This window comes from Colobus angolensis, unplaced genomic scaffold (assembly GCF_000951035.1).
Source record: "Colobus angolensis palliatus isolate OR3802 unplaced genomic scaffold, Cang.pa_1.0 Scaffold132, whole genome shotgun sequence".
NCBI classification, from domain to species: Eukaryota; Metazoa; Chordata; class Mammalia; order Primates; family Cercopithecidae; genus Colobus; species Colobus angolensis.
Genome location: NW_012114400.1, coordinates 330,595 through 355,603, shown reverse-complemented (window position 1 = coordinate 355,603; position 25,009 = coordinate 330,595). Strand labels below are relative to the sequence as shown.

Below are 25,009 nucleotides of genomic sequence, written 5' to 3'. Positions count from 1 at the left end.
CCTGAGCTTCCACTGTGTTCTGCGTACTACTACAGGACACTGTGGATACAGAAATGAACAACACACACACTCCCTATCCTCATGAAGCCAACATTCAAGCAAAGAAGATAATTTAACAATTGTCTAATGGCAGTAGAAATAATTGCTTCCTATAAAAAGCTGCTTAAAAACATGAGAGGATTAGATTTTGTCTTAGAGATAAGAGAAATTTCACTGAGGAAACATGGGAATAACGAGTAGGTGTGCACCAGGTAAATGGTGAGAGAGAGAACGTTTCAGGGGAAGGAACAGCATGTGCAAATGCCATGAAGTAACTTGGAATACAAGAAGGATAAAAAGAAGATGATGTGGCCAAAGGAGAGTGAACCAAGGGAGACTGGTGGAAGCTCAGACAGAAGAACTTTGATATTAAACCTAATATCAGTGTGAAGCTTTTAAAGGGTTTTAAACAAGTGGGTATATCAGGATCAAATGTAAGTGTAAATGTGAGTATATCATGATGAAATGAGTTTACATGAAGAATGAATTACATGAAAAAAAGAAAAGATTCACTTAGAAAACTACTGGAGAAAGCAACAGTGATGGGAGCAAAATTTCCTAAATGTGGATCATGATCTACATTTTTTTTTTTTTTAACAGAGTCTCGTTCTGTTGCCTAGGCTGGAGTGCAGTAGAGCGATCATGGTTCACGCAACCTCTGCCTCTCAGGCTCAAGTGATCCTCTCACCTCAGCTTCCTGAATAGCTGGGACTATAGCTATACGCCACTGTGCCCAGTTAATTTTTTTAATTTTTGTAGAGACGAGGTCTCACTATATTGCCCAGGTGGTCTCAAACTCCTGGGCTCAAACTATCCTCCTGTCTCTGCCTCCCAAAGTTCTGGGATTACAGGCGTGAGCCACCATGCCTGGCTAATCCACCTTCATCAGCATCACCTGGGGGTGCTTACTAAAAGTAGATTCATGGGCCCCACCTCCAACTTCCTAAATCCAAATCCCTGTAACTGAAGAACATGCATTCAATCCCAGTTATTATAACAAACATCGATGATTCAGAACCATGGTAACAATATTAGAGAAATTTCAATGAGGACAAAATGAAATAAACCACGACTGAAGTAAAGTCATCTGCTCCTACTGAGCACGGTGTTGTCACTCTCCTCTCCAACTCTCTTCCTTACCCACAGAAAGGGGCCAATTTTATTCTTTTTCCATAGTCATTGACTGAAACCAGTTTTATTCTGAGCAGAAGCATACACTTGCTTTAACTTGTTCCTGACTGCAGCAGATCAGAGGAAATGAATACAGAAGTCAATCAGTGTTACAAGTTCATTTTTGACTAGTAAATTTCAGATTGGGAATCATTATCTTCGGTTGTGTCTAATATTTAAAGCCCTTTTATATACACAATCTCATTTGATCCTCACAATAATCCCAGTTTATAGATGAGGACACTGAGGCTCAAACGGGACAAGCAATCTACCTGGTCACATTACTAGTAATTGACAGAGCCAAGAGTCAAAACCAGATCCCTCAGACTCCAAAGCCTCATGGAAAGAGCAGCACCAGACGGCCGAGTAGGTCAGACCCCCCATTTGCTCACTGAAGACATCCCCATGTGCTGCCCTCTATCCTCACTCCACACATGCCAAGCAGTAAGGACCTACTCCATGTCAGATGCTGTGAATGAATCACAAACTCAGCAACAGGTCAAAATTCCATTTATGGGGTGCTGGAAGGGAAAAGACATCATTGTAGGCAAATTAAGTCATGGCTGTTCTATGTTACTGAAACCGTTTGAAGACAAATATTGAGATTGCATATTAACAGGATAGAGGTCATGTGACTATGGGAAATTATAACTGTTTAAATTAAAACATAGGTTTCTCTTTTCAAAGAAGTGTAATGGTCGTGTCACTGGCAGTAACAGTATGTTTGGATTTTCAAAAATGCATTCTCCTCTCCTACTAAAAAAAAAAGTTGCAACATTTCCCTTTCCAGGAATGTGATTTAACTTAAAAGCTAAGCTAATAATCACTAGCTATTTATTTGGTGAAAACAAAGAAAGCACTGTCTCTGCAAGTGGACACAATGGTCCTGGATGTGAAATGTATTTAAGTATCTGTTGTGAGTGACCATTATATTATGTAACCAATGGAGCGGCATGAATACCTATTACATAACTCCATACTGCTTTGTCATTCTAATTAAAGTGGGGACACTTTCCCTTCACATTAAAAAGTTTTCCTCAGTCACTACCATAGATTGTAAGTTTAAAAACTTATATTATATTGAGCCAGAGAAATAGCTAACACAGCTATTGTATCCAATGTAAATAATGAAAGAGAGGGAATAAGAAAAAAATGTTTTTTCAAGGACTAAGAGGCAACTGTGGAGAAGGGTAAAATGTGTAGGAGGTCAGGCTAGGTCTCTGGAACTGAAGAGCTGTGCTTTGCAGCTACATCTTAATTGAAAATGCAGCATTTTTCAAATCTGCTTATGCGATTTGACAGGCATCTTGCAGTCATTTAGAAGCACTTACTCATTCATTTTGCCAAAAAGACAAGAGAGGAACAAACAGGCCACTGATGTCCTACAATAAAGCAACAGTCTGTGAAAGCATAACTAGTGGAAGAGATTTCAGTTTAATAGTTTTTAAGTTTAGCTGCCATACATTTCTCTGTAGTTCCAACATCTAATTCCACACCTTTGGGTTAAAGGTCTCTGAGACTGGGAAGAAAGGAGGCAAAACCTTTAACATTTCCTTCCGTGGACCTGGAAGAAAGTTGTCCAGCGTGTCAATGAGGTTAAGGAAGAATCAAATTTTAAGAAACCGGTACACAGCCAGACGCAGTGGCTCACACCTGTAATGCCAACACGTTGGGAGGCGGAGGCAAGGGGATCACTTGAGGCTAATAGTTCAAGATCAGCCTGGCCAACATGGCAAAATCCTGTCTCTATTAAAAATACAAAAATTAGCTGGGCATGGTGGCTCATGCCTCTAATCCCAGCTATTTGGGAGGCAAAGGCACGAGAATTGCTTGAGCCTGGGAGGCGGAGGTTGTAGTGAGCCAAGATCATACCACTGTACTCCAGCCTGGGCAACAGAGTGAGACTCTGTCTCAAAAAAGAAAAGAAAAGGAAAAAAAAAAAGGTACATTTAAATCACATAACAATGGTTATTCGTGGGAGAATTTAGTGGTCAATATAGGAATATTTTCCCAAGGAGGAACCCTTTAAACATCAACATTCTAAAAGTTTCATTTATTTGATTAAAATGTTACTGAAATATGTTATTTTTCTGCCTTCAAAAGCAGAACATCCAGAGCATGGTTTAACCTTTCATTTTCAGCTCAGTAGGCCATCAGTGCTATAAGGTACTGTAGTATCTTCCCCTAGAGAAAATGACATAAATAGAAGTGCTTATTTCAAAGCTAAATGATCTCATATACCTATACACTTTCATATTTTCATGCCTGGTATTTAATCATCATCTCCTTCTTACATGCATTTCTTTCACAAATAATCATGTGTCTTCCATCAGCTAGGTGCTGTTCTAGACTTTGGGAATACAGCAGGGGGCAAAAAAACACCAAAACCCATGTCTTCATGGAACTTACATTCTAATGTAGGAAGCAGCACTCAATCAAACAATAACAAAGAAACAAACAAACAAATAAAAAGGTATGTTAGACAGTGGCGTTAAGGAGGAAGTAAAGCTGAAATGGAGGATAGGGAGTCCAGGGTTGGGGGAGTTGCGATTTATTTATTTAAAAATTAGAGGCAGGGTTGGGGAGAGTTGCGATTGATTGATTGATTGATTTTAAAAATACAAACAGGGCTCAATACTTTGCCCAGGCTGGTCTCATACTCCTGGGTTCAAGCAATCCTCCCACCTCAGCCTCCCAAAGTGCTGGGATTACAGGTGTGAGCTCTGCATCCGGCCTTGATGGTTGCAATTTAGATGAGTGATTAGAGAAGGCCTTACCAAGAAGGTGACATTTGAACATAGGCTTCCACTGGGATTGTCAGTTTTTGTTGCTATGAGTGTGTCCGCTTCTAAAAGCCCCATTTCCTTCAGATTTGCTACTTCTACTCAACTGGAACAAGGAACTTCATGTATGACTTTATATAAACAACCAACTTTATTATGCATTCAGAATTGACATGATATGCATTAAGAATGATAGCCTCCTGGCCTTTCCTATCAGATAAGAGCTATTTGGATTACTCAGAGAACTTTTTCATTAATGTTCAGTTTTAAAATATGCTTTGGAAAGCTGAAATGACCAAAAGCGAGAGGACGTTACTTGTTTTTAGAGTACATAGGCTTATGTATTTAAAACTTTGGCCTCCCCCAAAGTCTGTAACAACGAATTAGCCTGTTACTGCTGCTACCTTCCTAGCTATGCTTTTCTGACTCCTAGGCTAACTGGTCTCTACCTTTTGGTCCCCTGAACATGAAATTACCTGCACTTGGCCTGCAATACTCTTTTATTTTCCATTTTCTCTATATCATTCATTCTTGCCACTTAAAGTATCACCTATGTGTAAATGATAGCCAAATGTACACCTCTAACCCCAAATCTCTTCTAATCCAGAAACACTTCCAGCATGATATGTCTAAAATTCAAATAATTATATCACTACCCTCCCACCAGCACCACAAAGTTCTTCTCAGAATCTCTGTTTCTACTAGTGATACCACTGTTCTCTTTGTTCAAATACCAAGACCAAAAGTCTTGGAATTATCTTTGACTCCTCCCTCTCAGTGTACAAGCACTCACCAATAGCCATCAATGTTTTCTTCCAGGTTTTTATTTACTCTACTGATAGGAGGAAATAAAAATAACTATTAGTCCAGACATAATTATGCTCAGTTATGAAAAATGATTGCTGCAGGATATGTAGAAACCTGGGCAGAGAGTGATTATGCTCTTGTAGAGGTGTATCCCAGACATGTATCCCAAACATTAGGAAAGCATTATTATATAAACCTTCTTTAACAGGGAAGAGGCTTCAAGAGAGGTGAGACAAATATTTAGAATATGCAATGAAAGAAATCATCTAAAGAGATCAAGGTGGTTGTACATGTTTTCCAAATTATAAAAGACAGAAAGCAGTTCCCATAATTAAACTGTACATATACTTAGGGTAGCACATACTTATAAAACATAGTAACACGAAAGTGAATACTATAATGAACTGAGCCTTGTCAAAATTGTTAAGGTCAAGTAAAAGGACTTTTTTCAGCTATTTTAGGAGCAAAAATAGGAAGGGAGTGGTTGCTGATAGGTGGGGTAATGTTAACTGATAACACAGAAAAAGCAGAACTACTTCACTCCTCTTTTGCTTCTATCCTCCCTATCAAGGAAAATGATCTTCAAACTGGAAAGGGTAGGACCAGCATGATGAAAAGGAAACTAAAGCCAAGATAGAGAAGGTGACAGTAAGAAAGCACTTAGCCCTTTAAGTGATTTCATGTCTCCAGGGCTGGATAAATAACCTGGAAGGACACTAAAAGGAGCAGCAGATGTGATGAGTGGAATCTTTCCAGAAATTAAAATCACAGTGGTGTCTAAAGGGCGTACAAGAAAGTACACCAATTTTTAGGCAGGAATTAAGGTAGACTGAAAACAATGGACAGGTAGTTCTGCCAACAACTGTTGCCAAAATCCCAGATTTGGTTTGTAAGCAATGATCACTACGAACTAACATAAAAACACCGAGAAAAATAAAATCAGCCAGGCATAGTGGCTCGTGCCCATAATTCCAACACCTTGAGAGGCCAAAGCAGGAGGATCACTTGAGCCCAGGAGTTCAAGATGAGCCTGGGTAACATAGCAAGGCCCATCTCCAAAAAAAAAATTAAAAGAATTAGCCATGGGAGTTGCATAGGCCTGTAGTCCTAGTTATTCAGGAGGCTGAGACAGAAGGATCTCTTGAGGACAGAAGTTTGAGGCTACAGTAAGCTATGATCATGTTGAACTCCAGCTTGTGTGACAGAGCAAGACCCTGTCTCTAAATTTAAAAAAAAAAAAAAATCTAACTTTCCATCCTTTTCTGATTCTATACAGGTAACATGGAATGTTACAGATATGATATTCATTGACTTCAAATAACTATCCCACCAACTCTCTCCTTAGATCTCCATAGCTACAGTGGAACTCTGTAAGTTGAATAATTGTAGAGTTGGCTAGATATGTATCCAAATCAGATGTCACGGAATACTGAATGGTGAAAACAGTGTTAACTGGCAAGCATTGCTGGGAGTGGGGAATGTCTCCAGCAATGTATCACAGAGCTTTATCTTTAGCCATGTTGAATAAATCATTTTAATAAATAAAGTAGATAATTATACAGAACCTTATTAAACTACACTGAAAGTTATAGCTGATACATTGGTTTACTGAATCAAATTTTTAGATGATTAGCTAAGATGAACAAAATTAAAAATAAATATTTTCTATATTTAATTTTTTAAATGAAACTTCCAAGCACAGGTTTAATGAAACTTAGTTTAATAATAACTCACATTTTTGAAGAAAAGAATCAAAGAATATTCCTGGCTCTAAGTCTTGGGGGTAATATGTTTATAGAGGCCTAACTGAAGTTCCATACAATAACACAGTTAACATCAGGTGGAACTGTATGAAGTTGCCAATATTTAACTATTTTTAACTTATAAAACTGGTGATTTCATACAGTTCAATCTAAGAAGATTATGTGTGGTGTTAAAAAAGAAGTAAAAAGTGCTTTGGCTTGAGGGAAGAATCACTTATTACCTTTTGAGAAACCAGAGAGGACTCACAGAAGTAGCATTTGAGCTAGTATTTGAGTGATGTCTGGGGATTTAAAGAGAAAGGGAATTAAGGAAAGGAGGACATTTTAGACCCTGGCAACAGTGAGAGAAAAGACCCTAAAACAGGAAAATAACCCAGTTAGCTAAAGTGTGGAGTTGCAAAGGTAAGACATAGGAAATCACACCAGAAACGGAGATTGGAACTTGACTTTGCAGCCCTCAAATCACCATGATAAGTGATCTAAAATCCTACAATTTTCCTACTAAGGCCACCATTTGGCACATAGGAAGTGCTCAAATTTGAGTGAGTGAGTGAACGAACAAATTGTTTGCAATAAATATAAAACAGGAGGTCAACATCAACGTAGCTCCTGACTGCCACGTCAGGCCGTCACTGGAGTCATAGTACTTTTCATCTACAAAGGACCTTGATGATCTGTTAGTCTAACTCCCTCAAAGATTTTGGGTGGCTATCAACAGGACTGGAAATACTCAAGCAAAGTACAGGCAAAAGGCTGCCTGTTCCTCTGCCAAGTCCTAGGGTAATCTAATTCACCAGGGCAAAATCTCCAAAGGAGATTTTGGTTCCATAACTCCTAAATATTATACTTTTGGATTCCTTCCTGAAAATGAATGCTATATAAGTCTACAAGTTTCAGAAAAAAATGTTAGGTGGCTTTTGTGGGCAATTGTTTTTAAAAAGTCAAACATGTCTAAGGTATAATTTTTAACAAATCTGGCTCCAGGAGAAAAAGCTGAAGCATTAGTCACATGGTTTACATTTCTTCCTCTTGCCTGCCAGATTTTTTTTTTAATTAAGAAAAGAAAGATGGGTCAGCCCAAAAGAATTTTTACAACTGTCAGAATAAATACAAGGCCCATGTAACCCCATAAACTTCATTTTTGGAGCCTTTTCTCCCTTCTCTCTGTGGCTTACAGTATCATTTATTTAGAACCCAGCCAAAAGTACAGCCCTGGTGACCACCACAACATCTTTTGTACTGTAAGGACATGTTTTCTGTCAGGCAGGAAGAAAACAGATGTGCTCCTAGATTAGAATACAGCCTCTTCTGATTTTAACAGGATATGATGCAGGGAGGATCTGAGGGTCACAGGGAACCCTGTCCAATTCATCTTGGCTCTAAGGTCATTAGGAAATCACCCTGCTTCTTAGAAAGTATCACCACTCATGAGACCATTTTGAAAAAGTCTCCGAGAAGCAAGTAACCAGACAAAAGTCATTCTTGGACTCCAGGGACACTTTAGGGTCGAGCACACAGGTCCAGCCTTCAGTAGAGAGAACTGCAACTATCCTTAGTTCACCCTTCACTCTGGAAGTCTCCTGAGTGGCCACTGCTTTTAGGATGAGCACTAATGTTCAGGTTTACTTTCCTGCAGGGTCTGGTCTAGTTGAAGAGTCCCAGAATAGCTTTTACCAACCTGACCTAAAATCTATGAAGTGTTCCTAGTACCAACGTGCCCTCTTACAGAGCAGACCAGGCCTCCCGCTAATGCTTCAGATTAAGTCAGGCCACCCCAGATTACTAACCTTCAAACTTTTTAGCCATGATTCATAGTAAAAAGAAAAAATACATTTTAAATGGGATTCAGTCCATACATGCACATACTTAAAAAGTTTTACAATAATGACATGTTAATATTTTCTATTCCATTCTGTTGTAATTTTAAAATATGGATTTTTAGCCCACCTAATTGACTTCAGAATCCACAAATAAACCACAAGCTGCATTTTGAAAAGTAAGGCCTGAGAGCAACACTGTCTAGTAGAAATATAATGCTAGCCATAGGCAATTTTAAATTTTTTAGTTGCCAAATTAAAAACATTGAAAAGAAACAGGTAAAATTATTATTATTACAATTATTATTATCTTAAACGGAGTTTCGCTCTTGACGCCCAGGCTGGACTGCAGTGGCGCAATCTTGGCTCACTGCAACATCTGCCTCTTAGGTACAAGCAATTCTCATGCCTCAGCCTCCCGAGTAGCTGGGATTACAGGCACCTGCCACCATGCCTGGCTAATTTTTGTAGTTTTAGTAGAGACAGGGTTTCACCATGTTGGCCAGGCTGGTCTCAAACTCCTGACTTCAGGTGATCCAAATGCCTCAGCCTCCCAAAGTGTTGGGATTACAGGTGTGAGCCACCATGCCCAGCTGTAAAATTAATTTTAATGATACATTTTATTTAACCCATTATACCCACAATAATATTATTTCAACATGTGATCACTATAGGAAATTACTGAGATATTTTACATTATTTTTTCAAACTCTGGTGCGGGTTTTACGGGTACAGAACATTTCAATTAGGACTGCCTATATTTCAAGGGCTCAATAGGCACATATGGCTAGTCGTTACCATGTTGAACAGCATAGGCCTAGAGAGTTCTGGATCCACATGCCCCAGAGCAAGAGACCCGCAATGATGTCTGGAAGCAGAAGGAAGGAGCACCATCCACTCCAGCTGAATTCCATTGCACGTTTGTCACATACCTCATCTGATATGGTGCTATCAGGGTCCTCATGCAAGCTCCACACCCGGGATACAGGATGGGAGATTTTGTCGGGGTAAAAAACAGAAATGAGGCTCATTAACCAATAATAAGCATTATCACCTTAAAACTCCTCAAACACAAAGTCCAAATGCATTATTTTGTCTGTGACATCAGAAACATAACAAATATCACAAACGATTAAACTAGAAAGTAAGTTTCAGAGAATTTGTTCTGAAAAATATTTCTTGCCTATCACAAACTGAATAGATAGCATGATTGCAACTATGTTAAAATGTGTGCCTGTGAACAAAAATTGGAAAATAATAAGTAAAAGTGAAAAGAACAGTGTTATCATGGCAGAATTACAGATGACCTTCTTCTTCTTAAAAAACAAAATAAAACAAAATGGGCTAGTCATGGTGGCTCATGCCTGTAATCCCAGCTCTTTAGGGGCCCAAGGTGGGAGGATCGCTTGAGGCTAGGAGTTCAAGACCAGCTTGGGCAACACAGCAAGACTCTCATCTCTACAAAAAATTTAAAAATTAGCCAGGTATGGTGGTGTGCACCTGCGGTTCCAGCCATTCGGGAGGTTGAGGCAGGATAACCCTTTGAGCCCAGGAGTTCAAAGCTGCAGTGAACTATGATCACACCACTGTACTCCAACCTGGGCAACAGAACAAGACCCTGTCTCTTTAAAAAAAAAAAAAAAAAAAAGTAAAATGTTGCTTCATCACTCTTTTAAGAATGGCATTCCTTAAAAAAAAAAGTCCATCCCTCTTTTCCAAAGCAAACATTTATACCATTGAACACCGATGCGAAGAAAAAGGCAAGGAAGCATGCAGGAAGGTTCAGAAGCCATCAGAACACTTGATTTTTTTTTTTTTTTTTTTTTTTTTTTTGAGACAGAGTCTTGCTCTGTGGCCCAGGCTGGAGTGTAGTGACGCACTCTCGGCTCACTGCAACCTCCGCCTCCCAGGCTCACACCATTCTCCTGCCTCAGCCTCACAGAACACTTGATTTTAATGGAGCCAATTACAGTTGGAACAGTGTAAATGAAAGCACCTAAAAACAGAATTCTGAATTTCTAGAATTCTGAAAACCTCCTGCATAAACTTTACATTTTGCCTAAAGTAAAAATTTCAAAGTTAAGAATGTAAAACCACAGAATAAAGAAAAGTGTTAGAGGGCCAGAGAGCAAGGGAATTGAGTTTTACTAATGAAAATGTAAAAGTATATGGAAAATATTATGAAATTTATGTCACTTATTAAGTCTCTTTTTGCCTGTGAGTTCTGGTAAGAAGGGTGCACCACAGAAAGTACACTACACGACAAGCCTGCAACATAAATCTCAGAGTAACAGGCCTCATCATTATGGGTATAACCTTCATTATTATGTTCATGGAGATGTGTCAGATCCCTTCACAAAAATGTGTTATGTAGGGCAAAGCCTTACGGGTTTGACACTGGTTCAATGCAAGTTTGAAGCCGATTACAGGCCTCAGATACCAGATATAATACGATATATGAAAATCCTAAGTAGAATAACTTCAGAATTCAAAGCAGAAACTGAGTTCCCAGAGGTCTATCCTTGACCCATGACTCAAACCTGTATGTCACTAAAAAGTATATGGATTAACTCTAAATTCCAAGTCACTCCATGTTACTGTCAAAACTAGGTCACTTCTCATACAATCATGAAATGTGTAGGTCAAGCAATGATAACAAAGATAAGGCAAAAGCATCACTTTCTTTTTTTATTGTATCAGTAGTTTGGAGTGTAAAATATAAGTTAAATTTAGCTGCTTCAATGTTTTCGTTTTGTTTCAAAAAATGGAATTTACAATATTACCAAATACCAAAAAAGTCACTAAAGATACATGTTCTATAATAAAGATAAGGCCAAACAATGTATAAGATGCTCACTAAGTACTATGTCTCAAACACTGTCCCAGGTTATGGGAATGTGACGATTAATTAAATATGGCACCCACTCTTGAAACACTGAAACGAATAGGGCAAAGAGAAACTTTTTTTAATGTGGTAAGTGCTGTAATACAGCTTTTGGTAAAGTGCTAAGGAAACTCAGATAAAAAGATCCTTAATCCAGAAGACAGGTTGTGAAAAGTAGAAGAGTAAAGGTAACATTTGAGCTGCAACCTGAAAGGTAAGTAGGATTCATCAGTCAACCAGTGAACAGAAAAGCAGGGCAGGCAAATACAATGCCAAGCAGTGACACAGTGATAACAGAGCTGCACATAAATGTGAACTTCACTATGGCTGATGAAACCAAAAACTCTAGGTTCTCTACTAACAATAGGACCAGTCCTTCTCATGGAGACATAATCACATAGGTTATGTCTGGAGGTCCAAATGGAAAGAAACCTTTTAAACCATCTCTTGCCGCTGAGAAGAGGATCATCATCCCTGCTGCTGTAACAAGCAGCATAATAGTGAGCTCAGGTTGGGGCTGGGCACCGAAATCAGAGCTGCTGTCATCCGCACTTTTTATCTCAGCCATCTGAAGTTTTACGTGCCTTTATCCCTCAAGAAGACACTCATTTGTGGATTGTCTAGATCAACATTGGATAGGAAGTCATTTCTGTAAAGAATATCATAATCCTCCAACTCTAACCAAAGAATGTTCATGAGGAAACACTTTAATCAACTTTCAGTCCCTGAGAAACACTTTTGTGGGAACAAAACAGCAGCAGATTCCTCCAGGACACCCTTAACAGTATGTTGTCTGAAAGCTGGTTCTTGAGGTTCAACTGGTCACAGGATCATTGCTTTGCACAAAAACAAGTGTTACACGTGTGCCTTGAGTCAGTGTACAAAGAGTCCCTTCTCCTCTACCACCACACACAGTCAGTAGATTCAGGGAGAATTCAGTGTTTGTCAGTAACACTTAACATAAGTAAATCACTTATTAAGCATCTTTGTAGGAGAGATTTAATTTTCAGTTACAGCTCTGAGTACAAGGGTCATTTAGCTCCGTAAGTCAGCTGAGTACAGGCACAAATGAACAGGGAAGGAATGCTGAGGTTCAAGTATCTTGAGAGAGAAGGAAAAGATCTTCAGATGCTCAGGGGGATCCCATATGAATAGAAGGAAGGTCGGATTTGTGGCCGAGCAGCCAAAGACCCTGGAATCTATTTTTAAGTCAGAAGAAGGACAGGAAGGAACAGGAACAAAAAAAGGAACTCACACAAGAGAAATGGAAAGCAAGAGGAAGCAGCTATAACCAGCAAATGGAAAGACAGTGAGAAAAATAGATCTTTAAAACTGTGTTCCTAACAGGGAGGCCAGGAACACTGCTGGAAACGACTGAAAGACAGAAGAAAACATAGAAAGCGGCGACAGGACTACTCAAAGGAAGTATTTTAAATGTCTACATTTTATGAGGGTCAGTGTTGGTCAGTTGGTATCATTCTTGCCTCTGGCATTAGGTCACGAGTTCAAGTCCTACAATGGGATTTCGCTTCAGACCAAAAGTTAATTTTCCAGGACCTCTGCAAGGATGGAGGCACTTTCCATTCCTTGGTGCATTATTAGCTTCACCATCTTTCTCACAACAAATTAAAAGTACCAGAAAGAAAAAGAAGAATCAAAGAAGAAATAGAACATTTTCAAACACAAGATATCCACTGCATTTGTCTTAAGAATCCTGTGAGTATGGGGTATTTTTTCCCACAACCAACCTACAGACAGAAGCCTCACTGTCTGCATTCTCAACGCACCTGGAATCCCAGTGGGGACACTGGTAGTGGCAGAGGAAGCGCTACTCCTAGCTGAACATCACCTCTAATTAGGTAATCAGCAAGTGGGAAGAAAAGAAAGTAGAAAAGATTGCCTCTGGAATGAAGAAAGGCAAGACTAATCAACAGAGCCACACACCAATCAAGCACTTAGGTGGTGAGTAGAGAGAAAAAAAGAGAGGCCTCTAGATTAAATGACAGTAAGAATATGCTTTTATTTGTATAACGACTTACATATTAAAAAATATTTTTATATACATTAACTCATATGATCCTCACAAAAATCACAGGCAGAGTAAAAACAGTTATTATCGCCATTTCACAGGTGAGGAAATGGAAGACTCAGAAAGTCATGTGATTCAGAAAGTCATAACCTCACAGGCAACTCAGCTCATTCCTGGCTGAGGCACTGGGGCTCAGGCATTGTATTAGCTAATCAACATGTAGCACAGTAAGAAATTTTATCTTTATCTCATGTAGTTTAGTCCAGGACTTGGAAATTGATGGTGCAAGAACAATTTGCTAACATCCTAAATTACATCCTATTAAGAAAGATTAGCATAATGCTTACCAAGCAGTTTTTAGAAAAATTGTTTCCTACTCTTTGATTTTTCTATCAGAAATGGCAAAACAGAAGACAGAATATGGCCCACTGTTAAGTAGTGAAATATTTTTTAAAGCATAAAAATAATACCAACAAATTACTATAGAAAAATTGAAGGAATTTCAAATGCAAAATGTTGGACCCAAGGAATAATGCAGTCTCTCGTTATGTGAGGAGCCAGAGAGATAAAATACAATAGATGTTATTTCTAATATACGAGGATTACTAAACCCTGCCATGATTGTTCCTTCCTCTCAAATGTACAAAATGAGAGAGGGATGTCAATGACATGTCTTAAAACCTTGCTAATACTGTTTCTCACGCAATCTGGGGTTACATATAACACCAAGCTTCAGGAGGCCCATGTAAGAAAGCCACCCAGGTCTCTCCAAGATTCCATGGCAGGGTTCGAGAGGGCGCTGACAGTGGGGGTGCTGATGAGAGCCCCACCATTCAGTGAGTGAGTGCATACCGTGCCAAACACCTTACATACACAGCTCATTTACTCCTCACAGTCATTCCATCAGGAAGGCACTGCTATTCTCCCCTTCACAGGTGAGGAGCTCAGGCCTAGAGAGGTTAAGCAACTTCACAGCTCAGGCCTGTATAGCTCACATGTGGCAGAGGTGAGTTTTGCATGGAAGTCTGGCTCTAAAGCATAGGTTCTTGACCACTGCACTAAGCTACCTCCCTATACCAAGGTTCCTGCTGAACATACCCCTGAAAAGGAAAAGCAGCCAGCAGGTGCCCATGTCTACAAAGTCCCCAGCTAAGCTAATTCCCTAGCCAGGCCTTGATGGCTCCGGACCCTAAAGTCATTTTTAAAACAGACATGTTTATTGTGTCATGTCTTTAGAAGGAATCAGCCTTTGGACAGAAAGTGGCAAGTCTTTACCCTGTGCTTCACAAACTAACCAAATGCTTCAATTACCTGAGTTTTCTATTTAGGAGTATCAGTTATCTCAATAAACAATTTCAAGTATTGCAATTTAATTTCTTTTTTTTTTAGATGGAGTCTCGTTCTGTTGCCCAGGCTAGAGTGCAGTGGCACCATTTCTGCTCACTGCAACCTCCACTTCCCAGGTTCAAGCGATTCTCCTGCCTCAACCTCCCCAGCAGCTGGGATTACAGGCACATGCCAACACGCCTGGCTAACTTTTATATGTTTAGTAGAGATGTGGGTTTTTACCATGTTGGCCAGGCTGGTCTTGAACTCCTGACCTCAAGTGATCCACCCATCTGGGCCTCCCAAAGTGCTGGGATTACAGGCGTGAGCCACCGTGCTCAAACAAGTATTGCAATTTTAATTGGAAAAGTCATGACTACAAAGCATTTTATTTTTAGCCAATGTCTAATCCAGTTTCAGTTATTTTTACCTACATACTTAAATGTTCTTTTCTTAGATAAATATTGTCCACAGACTCTAGTTCCATCACTTCTAGTGCCAGAAGTTATGGGCATAATAAGAACAGCACATACCTATGGAAGAATTACTAGCAAGAGGGTTGCAGAGAGATTCAGTTGACATGACTGACCAAAGACATCCTACCCTTAGCAGAAAAGGTTGCTCTTGCCTTCAAATTGTCTTCAGAATTAAGAAACTGGAAATATTCAGCCTTGGCTTCATTTTTACAAAAGATGAAAATGAGTATTTAAAACAGCAGGAAACAAGGGGAAAAAGTTGAATTGCTGAATTCTTTGCAGAAAAGAAAAACATAAAAAACTTCTGGGCGAGTTTACATAGGATTAGATTAACTGTGCTGAAACAAATTCAAATGAATGGACCACAGATGGCATAAGCAATTAAATGCTAGAAAATGTAGGGTAATGAGTCTGTGAGAGTTTAAAAAAGATCTAGAACCACCAGCAACACCCTACCCCCAACCACCACCACTGTTATCCTCAGAAGTCATACGCTGCATAACATAAAGGAGAAGGTGGCTTTGAGGAAGCAAGCCAAGCAGAGGCCCAAAGCATTGGGGAAAATATGCAGTCACAGCAGTGGAAAGACACAGGTACTTCTACAATGATAAGATAAAAGGATCCGTGGGAAATGACATGACTCTGTCTCTCTCTGTACAAGACTAACTGAGCTTCCTACAAGGTGGTGTCTTCTACCAAATGTTGTAAGCTTGTTCTCCTTTTAGTCCTTCCTTTCTTCCTCTGTTTTTATTCTTTTTGAAACTAAAAGTAGTTCTCCGAGTAAAGTCAATCAAACAATCTCAATAATGACACAATTAAGGGAAACCAAGCAAAACAGGACAAAGTCAAGCTTTGATCAATTATATAGAAGATGCCATAAGTGACATTATAAGGTGAACCAAATCCTAAAAAATAAAATGTGAAAAGACATTTTAATATATAGGCTGTGTGTGTATTTAAGTGAGAGGGTGAGACTGAGAGGTGGTAGCAGTAAACTAGGGAAGCATTCTATCTTACTGAAATTTTTCTTTTATACAAGGAGTGAGAATGAGCAATCAGAGTGAGCCTCCAAGAGCAGTAATGTCAGCTGCTAGGATAAAGAGTATCAGACAGAATTTAAACACATTGTGTAGGAAGATGGAAAAAGACCAGGACACGTAACCATAAAATTTCTTGTGTCCCTAACAACACAATTATAAGTTTAACTGCTGTTTTCTAAAATACAACTCTGTAACCATAGTCCTGCGGGTTCCATATTTATTCTCTCCATGGTCTGCAGATTCAATTTGTTTGGTGTGTAGGGAAACAGAAGACTTTAAAAAAAGAAAAGAAGAAAGAAAAAGAAACCACCAGCTCTGCAAAGTTCTCTGGAATCTGAGAAGTCAAGCAGTGCTTTCTGCCTTGTTCATGGTGAGCCTAAACTGAGATTTCATCTCTAGACATGACACATCAGGCATGCCTGGATCTGGTTTCTCTGCCGAGCCTTCTAACAGGAACATAGGCATTTGCTAGTGTATATGGAGGAAGGCTGACTTGAAGTCCCTAGTACATTTCACCCAAAGTCCCCAGTACATTTCACCCAGTGAGAAGAGGACAACACTGACTCCAGAAAGCCTTTTGCTGACCTGCTCTTTGAAACCAGTGTGCCTGCCAGGAATCCTCGCCCTGTGCCCCGCCTACACTCATCCCCACCTACCTTGTCCACTCTGCTGCCACAGCTTCAGTCAAGTCCTCATCCCTTTCTTCACCTCATTACCATTAAAGAAAGCCTCCTCTTGGGTCCCCATGCTCCAGTCTGGCTCTGTTCCCATGCATCTCCGCTGCAGCTGTCAGTCATTATTCTAAAATGCAAATCTGACCATGCCACTCTGCTTTTTTTTTTTTTTTTTTTTTTTTTTTTTTCTGAGACGGAGTCTCGCTCTGTCGCCCAGGCTGGAGTGCAGTGGCCGGATCTCAGCTCACTGCAAGCTCCGCCTCCCGGGTTCGCGCCATTCTCCTGCCTCATCCTCCCGAGTAGCTGGGACTACAGGCGCCTGCCACCTCGCCCAGCTAATTTTTTGTATTTTTAGTAGAGACGGGGTTTCACCGTGTTAGCCAGGATGGTCTCGATCTCCTGACCTTGTGATCTGCCCGTCTCGGCCTCCCAAAGTGCTGGGATTACAGGCTTGAGCGCCACTCTGCTTAAAACTCTTCAATGACTATGCTAACATTAAAGATGAAGCAGATTCCATAGCTTAGCATTCCAGGTTCTTGGTGACACGACTCATGCCTTTCTCTCCAGCCCCCTTTCCTCTCCCTTTCCCACCAGGTTCCCTTATCTCTTCCCCAGGCTGAGCCTCACAGGGGAAGTCTCATTTCAGGCCTCCATGCCTTCCCACAGGCTGTGCTCTCTAGTTGGAATGCTGGCCCCCAGGGTCCCAGCCCTCATTTAACTCCTACTCATCCCTCACTTCTCCACTCAAGGGCCCTCTCCTCTGTGCAGCCTTCCTGGACTGCCCATCTGTCACTCACATTTGATTTAAATGCCCCCGATTCTGGGCTCCCCTAGCAATGGTTACACTTACCACAATATATTGCAATTAATTTAACTTTGTCTCCCTCATTTACTTGTAAGTTCCTCTAGAACAAGGAGTATTTTACTTTGTATTCTCAAGATTTAACATGTTGTCTGACACAAAGTAGGCTTTTGATGAATAAATGAGTGGTATGGAAGGAGAGGTTAGCAGGCTCAAATGCAAATGACAGAATCATACAGAAATATGCAACAGCAGTGAGAGAGTTCACACTGGATGTGTTTACTAGCAAATGACCCAGAAACTGCCAAAATCTCCAAAGAACTCCAAATCAACTCTATGTCTCGAGATAGTCACACCCGCTGGCAACCCAGACACAGAGCTGAGTTTCTCTGGTGGAATGAAGTAACATTTCTTATCTTCCCCCATTTAACCAAAACTTTTCTTGCTCTGTTCATAGAAATTAATTTTTTATGTAAAAAGTATATGATGGTACAAATTAGAATGTTTTACTATATAGTGTATTTTTGCATATCTTAACATAAAATATGTAAGACAGTCAAAAGATTATGATTATTTAGAAGGGGTAAGCTTAAAGAGACACACATACCATGGGCAAAGGAAACTAAAAGGAGTGGGATTGGGCAGTGACAAACTCCAGCTAAGCTCTAAAGTGGAAAGGCACAGTATTTACCTTATTTCCCTCATTTTCTTTCTAAGAGTAAAACTCCAAGAGGCTTTTTCTTTATAATTTCACAGAAATAAGAATAAAATATGTTCATAAAATTATTTTAACAGAATATACATTTTTAAGTATAAGGAATTAATGTGCCTCTTATATTTATCCAATTATGTATTTGCTGGGAGTTGACATGTATTTTGAGCTCAGTTGGGTATTCCCTGGACTGGTGAATTGAAATGGATATTCTTGATTACATGTCACATATTCCTAACACAGATCCCAACAGATTCTGAAAGCACCAAAAGGATCCAGTGTAATATCTCAGGCAATTTAATTTTACTGTATTTTCTTGATTGATAGAGGCTACCCTATCACTGGATTAATAATTTTAAAAAATATTTCTAAAGTCAAAATTAAAAATACCAGTTGGTTAATTTACAGATAGCTGCTAAATTCTGAAATCTACTTTCTAAAGCCTAAATTAAACATTCCAATAGACACATATAATACAATCCAAAGGCCTGTTTTCCTAGATGAAAACAAGGATGACCAACTATAAACTAAAGACTTCTCTAGGGCTTATCTCCTTACAATTCTAAAATCCCACTCCTGCACTTTCCAACCACACATAATTGTAATGCTAGCCAATGCTTTTTAACTCATGCATTGCCTTTTTTTCCTCAACATTCAGCAGCAAGAGAAGTACAACTGGACCTCTTGGTTTCAAAAGACACTGGGGAATGTTCGTTAAAACGAATAATTGATACCTTTGTGCCCTACTTTGTTCCCGAATGCGTGTAAGACAGCTATAATCACTAGCTAATTGATTTTTCTTGCTCCCATGCTCCTCTCTTCTTTTTTGTAAGTGAACATCTTCATGTAGACTTTGTTTTAAATGAGAACCAACTATGCATTCATACTTATAAAAACAATTAGTCCCCCAAAGAAGGATGAGGCATGATCTATTCATTCAACAAACATGTATTGAGTTTCTGCCAACTAGACGGCCGTGGTTGCAAGCTTACAGTCCAACGGAAGATAACAAACAAGTAAACAGGCAATTACAGCAGAGTGAGGTAAATGCACGACCGGGAGATGCAGAATGGACGCCTCATCCAGAGCTGGGGGATTAGAGAAGGTTCCCAGAAGTGAAATTAGCTGAAAATTCCAGGAACTGTATGCCATTTGAAGGCAACATAGATAGCAACAACACAAAAATGCCAGGTAGAGTCAATCCGAATAGAACATCCAAGTGAGAGTCAACTTCTCAATCCAGATGTGACACATGGTTATCTTACCACCGTAGCCACGTAACCCACAATTGGCCACAATTTACCCAAATGCCACTTTCTATAACCTAACGTTTCTAGTTTCTTTTATTTCTACATATATTCAACTTTCTCCATTCTATTTCACTCTCTTTACCAGTCTCCCAGTTATCTTGCATTTCAACTCGGTCCCACAAACATTTATCAAGAGCCTATGTGGGAAACGGTGTGACAAATACTGGATACAGGGCAGAAAGGCCCCAGTGCCCTCCCACAAGGACTGCATGATCACAGAAGTACAGGACTAAGAAGAGCCACGTGACTAACCACTGATCATTCCACTGCCCACAAATTTTGCAGAAGTGACCTAGCACTCACAATCCTGCTTGTACAACAAATATCCTCACTTGGAACTTATCTTAGGCTGACATATTTTTCGGACCCTGAGTCTGTCACATTCTGAAGACAACAGCATGAACTCTTGACACCAAAGCCCTTCCCTAACAGTTGAATGCTTTTCCTCTGTCCCTTCGAGTATTCATCCTGAAATGGTACACTTCCTGTTTCCAGAGGATACTGATATTTTCTTAACTCATTTCTACATTATCATTGTCCATATACAACCACAACACTGGGACCAAAGACAAATAACAAGTTTGGACTCTTTGCTCTTCCAAAAATCACAAGATAAGTGAACGTCTGGGTGAAATTACTTCTTTTTTTAAGAGGCAGAGTCTCACTCTGTCACCCAGGCTAGAGTGCAGTGGCGCAATCATGGCTCGCTGCAGCCTTGACCACCCTGGCTGATGCGATCCTCCCACCTCAGTCTCCCAAGTAGCTGGGACTATAGGCACACACCACCACACTCAGCTAATTTTTTAATTTAATATTTTTTTTTTTAGTAGAGACGGGGTCTTGCTATGTCACCCAGGCTGGTCTTGAGCTCCCGGCCTCAAGCAATTAGCCTGCCTTGGCCTCTCAAAGTGCTGGGATTACAAGAATGAACCACTGTGCTAGGCTCGGAATTGTTCTTTAATGTCTCTTTCAATCCTAAGATTTTTAAAATTTTGTGGCATAATTGAAGTCATTTTTCTTTGAGAATTATAGGTGGGTAAAATTATCCCAGCCTAAGATGTTATTGTAAAGGGAAAATAGGTCAGCATTTCAATATTTGGTTTTTCAAAGTTGCCAACATAATCTCACTGTCGATGGGCAGGGATGCAGCTGCATGTATAAGTAAACTGGGCCTGGGACATACTTGGTTGTAGTTTTCCAAACACAGGGTTTTACTTTAAAAGATCAACTGAACACAAAGTTTAACAGACAAAATAAAAAAGAATGACCTAAATGTTTTGGACTGTATAATACTTCACATCTGAGGATATGTAATTATTTTGCTCTCCTCCCCAAAATTGAATCTTAATTATGTTTTGAGATCTGAGTACTATAAAATATAAAAATTATATTCCATCTTTTAGGCATCTGGAATAAGCATTACAGACATGTAACAAAGCTACGCCTACCCTCACGTGCTACATAACCTCATACATATCTTCATATCTTCGATGCACCCTGCTTTAAACCTCCAAAATGGGGAGTTTATCAATGCGATACATAGCTTCACAACAAATATCTCAATTTGTAGCTTAAGTTATCACTCTAGACATGAAGAAAAGAAAGTTACATCTCTCAAGTCTTGCAACATTAGGGAAAAGCACACCCAAAGCATCCTCAGTCTTTTGAGCCAATGTTCTTTTCTACTACTATGGAAACAGCCTTAAGGTCCCAGGAAATTCTTCATAACAAGGAGCTAACCATCTGGATTTGAATCTGGTGTTTACTACTTCATAGCTGTGTGACCCTGGCAAGCAATTTAACCTCTCTGGGCACTAGTTTCCTCATGTTAAAAGAGAGAGAGAGAGAGAGAGAGAGAGATCATCACAACACCACCTTCCTCAGAAGGTTGTTGTCATACTACAATAATTTCCTCAGCTGACCCCATTCTCTAGTAACTCTGAAACTAGTTACTTTGAAGAATTTTGAAAGGATACTGGAATACAGGAAAACAAACATGGGGAAGCCACTCGGTTCTAAAGAGAAAGGTTTTGTAATTGCTATGGCTCAATGGGTTGAGTCACATTTAATTAAGTCTGGAATTTTCAAGGACAAAAACAGAACTTCCCAACAGGACACCTAAGACAAGAAAACATGTAGATTAGAGCTGAAGAGCCCCTAGGAACTTGCAATTAAGGAGTAGGCTGGTAGCAGTAAATCACATTTTATTGAAATGGGGGTGAGGGGGACAGATTCCTCCATCAACTAAAGCCAATCTTTTCACATTATCCTCCTTCTCAATATTTCATATCTACTGTTGAATCCAGGGTGAATTAACTCTGAACTATGTATAAATTTGAGAACACTGGGAGAAGAGAGAGAGGAGAAAAGAAGTGAAGTTCAGTGAAAAGAACAGTCAGTGGGCATTGCTAAATAACTCTAAGCATCTAAATACATGACAGTTTGTAGATGTGGGGCATACAGAGTGAACCCCTCCATTTCCAGTGACTTACTCATAACTAATGTTGTATATGGCTAAAAACTAAAACAGTCACCCAAGCAACATCAGTCTCATTAGAAAGAGAGGAATAACCTGATACCAAAAAAATGCAATGACCCTTTTGAAGACAACTGGTTCAGAAGCTGTGAATCATTCTGAAACAGCTAGAGGCCAAACCACATGGATGCCACATTTAAATAAAATACACACACACAACCACCAAAAACAAAGTGATGACTTGTCAGAACTCTAGTTCTGCTTTCCCTATCAGGTCTGCTGGTGATGTACATAATTAATTTTAAAATCATATTCTGAGTAAGGTAAGTTCTTGGTAAGTAAAGACCTCTAGTTCTCACTGCAAGGTTCCTATCTTTCCAGACCACACCTGCAGATGTCATTAACAGTTTATGGCCCTCATGGGTGATACCTTGGCCCAAAGTACAGCAGCAGGAAAGGCCTAAGTTGAAGCAGCTGGGGAAGCCCAAAGCAACAAATGCCTGTGTCAGCAGACTCATGGCAGAGGAAGTGATTGCTGCCGGCCATGGGCCATCATCCTGCCTTAAACTCCCTGGAGTTACAAGTCACACATTACCACTACTCTTAACACGAGGACCTGTGCAATTCTGTGTCCTGTCCTCCTTCACACTCCACCTTTGAATGCTGCTCAAAATATTCTGAATTTTCGGAGACTCCAAGCCACTAAAGATGGGATGCAAGTGCATAAATCTTCAACACTGTGAAGCCCATCAGCTAGAATAAGGCCAGCCAGGTGAAATCACACTCCATCCCCTCTATTCAGCCAACCATTATTTTCTTTCTCTAGGCTTTCTGGGTCGCCTCTCACTGCCTGGTCTGAGAATTACTTCTCTTTCCAGATCAAGAATCCCTTCATTCTTTCACATGTTTGACACTTGCCCAAGTAGTGATCCTGTCACCGAGCTTTCCATTTCTCACATTCGCTTTATTTGGGATGTGTTGAAAGATCTACTAGGTGATATCTACAAACTTGCATGACCTCACCCAATATTTTAGAATCTCAGTGGAAAAGAGTCCTGTTTACAGAAGCAGCATTTTCCCAAAGGCCCACGACTCTACACACAAAGTAGTAGGTACGAAGCATCCATTTGCCTTCTCCCAAGATATAGAGAAGAGATCACAATAGGAAATCTACCATGCCTCAAAGGATGCAGACTTGGAATGCTCTGTCTCCTGAGCAGTCTGGGTACCTCCTAGAGATATAGGAGCAAGGCAGACACTGACAACATCAACAGGGGGAGAGCAGAGAGAGACAAGGGTGCCTTCTGGGCAAAGCTGCTTATGGCTCTTGTCTAAGAGAGTGCTGCTCTCTGGGCCTGTATTCTGTGTGTCATCTTCTGCCACTCCACCCCCAATCTATTTGCCAAAGACCTCAAGATGTTTCTAAGAGGTTCTAAATTATTGACAAACCTAGGGAAGATGCTTTTGAAAACACTGTATACAAAAAGAGACCTGTTCAGCTACTGCAAACACTTGGTCATTAGCATTTTCCTTTTTAAAGTGAAAAGAGGAAAAAAAAAAAAAAGCCTGCCTCTGTTAAATAATAATGATATTCACAGAACAACAGACACTGAAATTCCAAAGTGCACCATCTCGCCGCTTTACTCACCCCTAGCCATCTTGCTCCTTTATTGGCAGCCTGCTGAATCTGGACTCTTTTGAGGGTGACATGGTAAACAGCTCCTTCCTCTACCTCTTCACCCCAGTCCTGAATCGAGCTCTGCCAGGGACGGGATAAAGAGAAAGAAAAAGAGTATTTTTTCCTCTCTGCTAACCACAATCTATCCCAGCTGCCTTGCTGCTTACAACAGCACTCAGGGCACAAGATGGGCTGTTCAAAATAAATATTACAATCCGAGCAATACAAGACACATTTTGATAGAGGGAATGCTGAGATTTTCTTGGCTTGTAGCCCCTTCCTGTGGTATCAGGATCCCCAGACTTTTCCATTTAGTTATTTCTCCTAGACTTGCTCACATATCTTAAATAGTTTGAAGTCTTTCTTTTTCTTTATAAAGAAACTAGTTTAGTCCTGATTCACTTGTCCCCCTTAAGAGAAAGGAAAAATAATTCTTTGTAAAGAAAAAAAAAAAAAAGAAAGAAAAGAAAAGAATAAGTTTGTACTCTTTAAAGTGGCTAAGTCATTGAAGAAACCAGATTTTAAACTCAGACACAAACAAGTGTTTAAAACGCCAAGAGTCCTCACTCCTTTGGAAGTGAAGTGGTTTGCTTGTCTTTTTCTCCACATTGTTTTGGAGCCCACAAAGATAGCGGGGGTGGAAGGTTTATATTTCCGTAAAATAATCTGGCAAGTGCAGAAAAAGCAACACATCATCAGGCAGTTTCTACTAAAATCTGTGCAGCGAACCCCTGGATTTCCATGTCTCCAGCTAAACCTGAGGTTTGTGTTAAAGAGCCGCTGGGACGCAGAAGCGCTGCGCGGTTCACCCACACTAACAATTCTTTTTCCTTCAAAGTTCTCCCCTCCTGACATGCATCTGGCCCCAGGCACACCACAGGCAATTGCTAAGAAAGTAGGTATGGTTGAAAGGGAGAAGACACGCAGAGAGAGAGGAATACAAAGCGGAGTGAGAGAGCTTTAGCTCGCAAGTATGGAATCGGATTGCTCCGTTCACTCCGAGGGAGTCCAAAACACGCCCAGCCAAAGCGGGAGAAGATTCCCCACCAGAGAAGCCTCGGGAGAAGGCAGAGAGCTCTCGTTACCATTTTAGCTTGCCAAAGCAATCTCATTCTCAGTTTTCTCTCCGGTGCGCGAACGCTGCATGATGCGCCCTGCTCGGAAGCCAAGGCAGTGTCTGCTGGGCTCAGCCCGCGGCGCCTCGCCCGGGTCCGGGTCCCGAG

General features: G+C 40.2%; 1 protein-coding gene across 6 annotated transcripts in view; it reads right to left on the bottom strand.

The window, feature by feature from the left end:
• Nucleotides 1–25,009, bottom strand: part of RGL1 (ral guanine nucleotide dissociation stimulator-like 1) — a 295,913-nt gene that overhangs the window by 100,773 nt on the left and 170,131 nt on the right. For 2 of the 6 annotated variants that reach the window (XM_011934154.1, XM_011934157.1), the window contains exons 1-2: nt 24,872–25,003; nt 23,757–23,867 (exon numbers count right to left, since the gene is read on the bottom strand). The exons of 2 other annotated variants lie outside the window; for them this stretch is intronic. In XM_011934154.1, the coding sequence (XP_011789544.1) occupies nt 23,757–23,867; nt 24,872–24,898 (138 nt within the window). In that variant the 5' untranslated portion in view covers nt 24,899–25,003. Of the gene's footprint in view, nt 1–23,756; nt 23,868–24,871; nt 25,004–25,009 lie in introns of those variants that run through there. 2 more of the 6 variants (XM_011934152.1, XM_011934153.1) reach the window with 1 other exon arrangement.